The sequence below is a fragment of the Stegastes partitus genome, unplaced genomic scaffold (assembly GCF_000690725.1).
Source record: "Stegastes partitus isolate 25-593 unplaced genomic scaffold, Stegastes_partitus-1.0.2 Scaffold1901, whole genome shotgun sequence".
In the NCBI taxonomy this organism is placed as follows: Eukaryota; Metazoa; Chordata; class Actinopteri; family Pomacentridae; genus Stegastes; species Stegastes partitus.
In genome coordinates, this window is record NW_007579632.1 from 1 (window position 1) to 1,783 (window position 1,783).

The 1,783-nt window shown below is 37.6% G+C and overlaps 1 protein-coding gene across 2 annotated transcripts in view; it reads right to left on the reverse strand.

Annotated features, from left to right (window-relative positions):
- Positions 1 to 1,039: 1,039 nt before the first annotated feature.
- The window catches only part of LOC103373066 (circularly permutated Ras protein 1-like), a 12,252-nt gene continuing 11,508 nt past the window's right edge, over positions 1,040 to 1,783 (reverse strand). For both annotated transcript variants that reach the window (XM_008302867.1, XM_008302866.1), the window contains 3 exons: positions 1,517 to 1,610; positions 1,398 to 1,424; positions 1,040 to 1,293 (listed from right to left, as the gene is read on the reverse strand). In XM_008302867.1, the coding sequence (XP_008301089.1) occupies positions 1,204 to 1,293; positions 1,398 to 1,424; positions 1,517 to 1,610 (211 nt within the window). In that variant the 3' untranslated portion in view covers positions 1,040 to 1,203. The remainder of the gene's footprint in view (positions 1,294 to 1,397; positions 1,425 to 1,516; positions 1,611 to 1,783) is intronic.

Genomic DNA, 1,783 nt, shown 5'->3' on the forward strand with positions numbered 1-1,783 from the left:
TTTTTTGACAAAAACGACATGCTATAGTATGACTTTTTTATTCCACGCCAAAACTCAAAATGACTTTTCTTTGGGAGGACCCGTCCATCGCCTCTTGCGGCTTTAATCTTGTTTAAACCCGGTTGGTGTATGTTCTACTTCTCTGGAACAAATGCTCTGCAGACATCTGCTCACAGTTACATATTTGTGTTGTGAGGGTTGCCCAGAGAAACACGTGTGTAATTATGCTTTGGCTTCTATCGCAGGCATAATTATTACAGTAATGTTCAGTCATATTTTGTAGATTCTCCACTGCTCACTACCTTAGCAACTTTTAAATATTGACACTCAGCTTTTTTTTCTTCTTTGCAACATGTTGAAAGTACAGATGTGAGCTTGGAGTCACTGCTGGTGCATCTACTAAATACCTATACCATATTCTACGTGTATAGCGAATATGTATAAAGTCAGCTGCTTTTGTGTGATTAATTTTCCTCCTGCAAGTGCCAAAAACTACATTTTGCACACGTGTTAAACTTAATTTTATGGTCATAATTGTGCATAATATTGACCCTGCTCAGGACTTTTGAGGTCTTTTGGATCACAGGCAATTTGGTTTAGGTGACAGGTATTCTTCTTTTTTTTAAGATTTGTTTTTTAAATGTAAAAAGAGGGACATTTGTCACATATTTGGAACCAAAAATAGGTCAACTTATCAGAAAATGTATTTAACATAAAAGTCTATAATGAATACCAACAAATATTTTGCACATATTCTTTGTTGCCATACGTAGACCTTCTACTCACCTTCTACATTTACTAGCTTTTCAAGATGTGCATATTTACTGTTTTTTTAAAGGTTTGTTGTGATGTGTATTTTGCTGACACCAGAAGATCTGGGTGTTCACCGCATGATGGTGCATCTGAATCAGGTTTTTCCTGTATGCTTTGGTCAGTGCACGAACACAAACTCTGCCACCCTACAGAGTCCCATACACACCCATATTTACTATCTACTGTCTTAGCAGTTGAAATACATGACGACCAAAAAGTCTAAATCTGAGAAAAGACTTGTGCAATTTGCTTTAATACATTATTTACATTGTGAAATATTTGAAGGATATGAATTCAGCCAGCTAATCAAAGTCTAACTGCACTGTTCAGCGTCGCCATTTATGACTTGAGCTGCTTCCAATGAGGTGAAAGGTGCAGCAGGACTGTTGGCTAGAGTTTCTGTTTATTCTTCAGTGAGATGGACTTCCTATTGCTGTGCTTCATGGCGTAGAGCAGCGCTGCACCAGCATCTGTTAGAGACTGGTGGGAGGAGAAGAAGGGACAAATTGAAGAAAAGTTCAGCAAAAATGGGCAGAACAATAAGTAGCCTTGTAAGAAGCAATCAAGAAATTGGCATGAATTACCTGTGAGTCCGAAACAACTGATTTTCTCTGGAAAAAACCCAAAAGAATTAAGTGTTTAAATGTGGTGACTTTACAGTAATGAGAGGCACTGAATCTAATAAAACGCAGTGAATGCTCACCCTTGTGAAGTTGTGTATGTTGTTGTATATTGGCTCCATGGTTTTTACCCAGTTCTGGTATATTTCTTTGTCCTCTGCGCTGCGATTATGCTCTCTGCAAACAGACAAATGCTTTGTATAGTTTATTTTCTGTCAAGTTTGAAAGGTTTTTATTTATTTATGAATAAACAATCATAAGCAGCATGTATTTAGACCCACACTTTGCTGTCTTTTTACAGATGATGCCGAGCTCATCTTAATGCTGTGCGGTAATTTCTTGCAACCCTT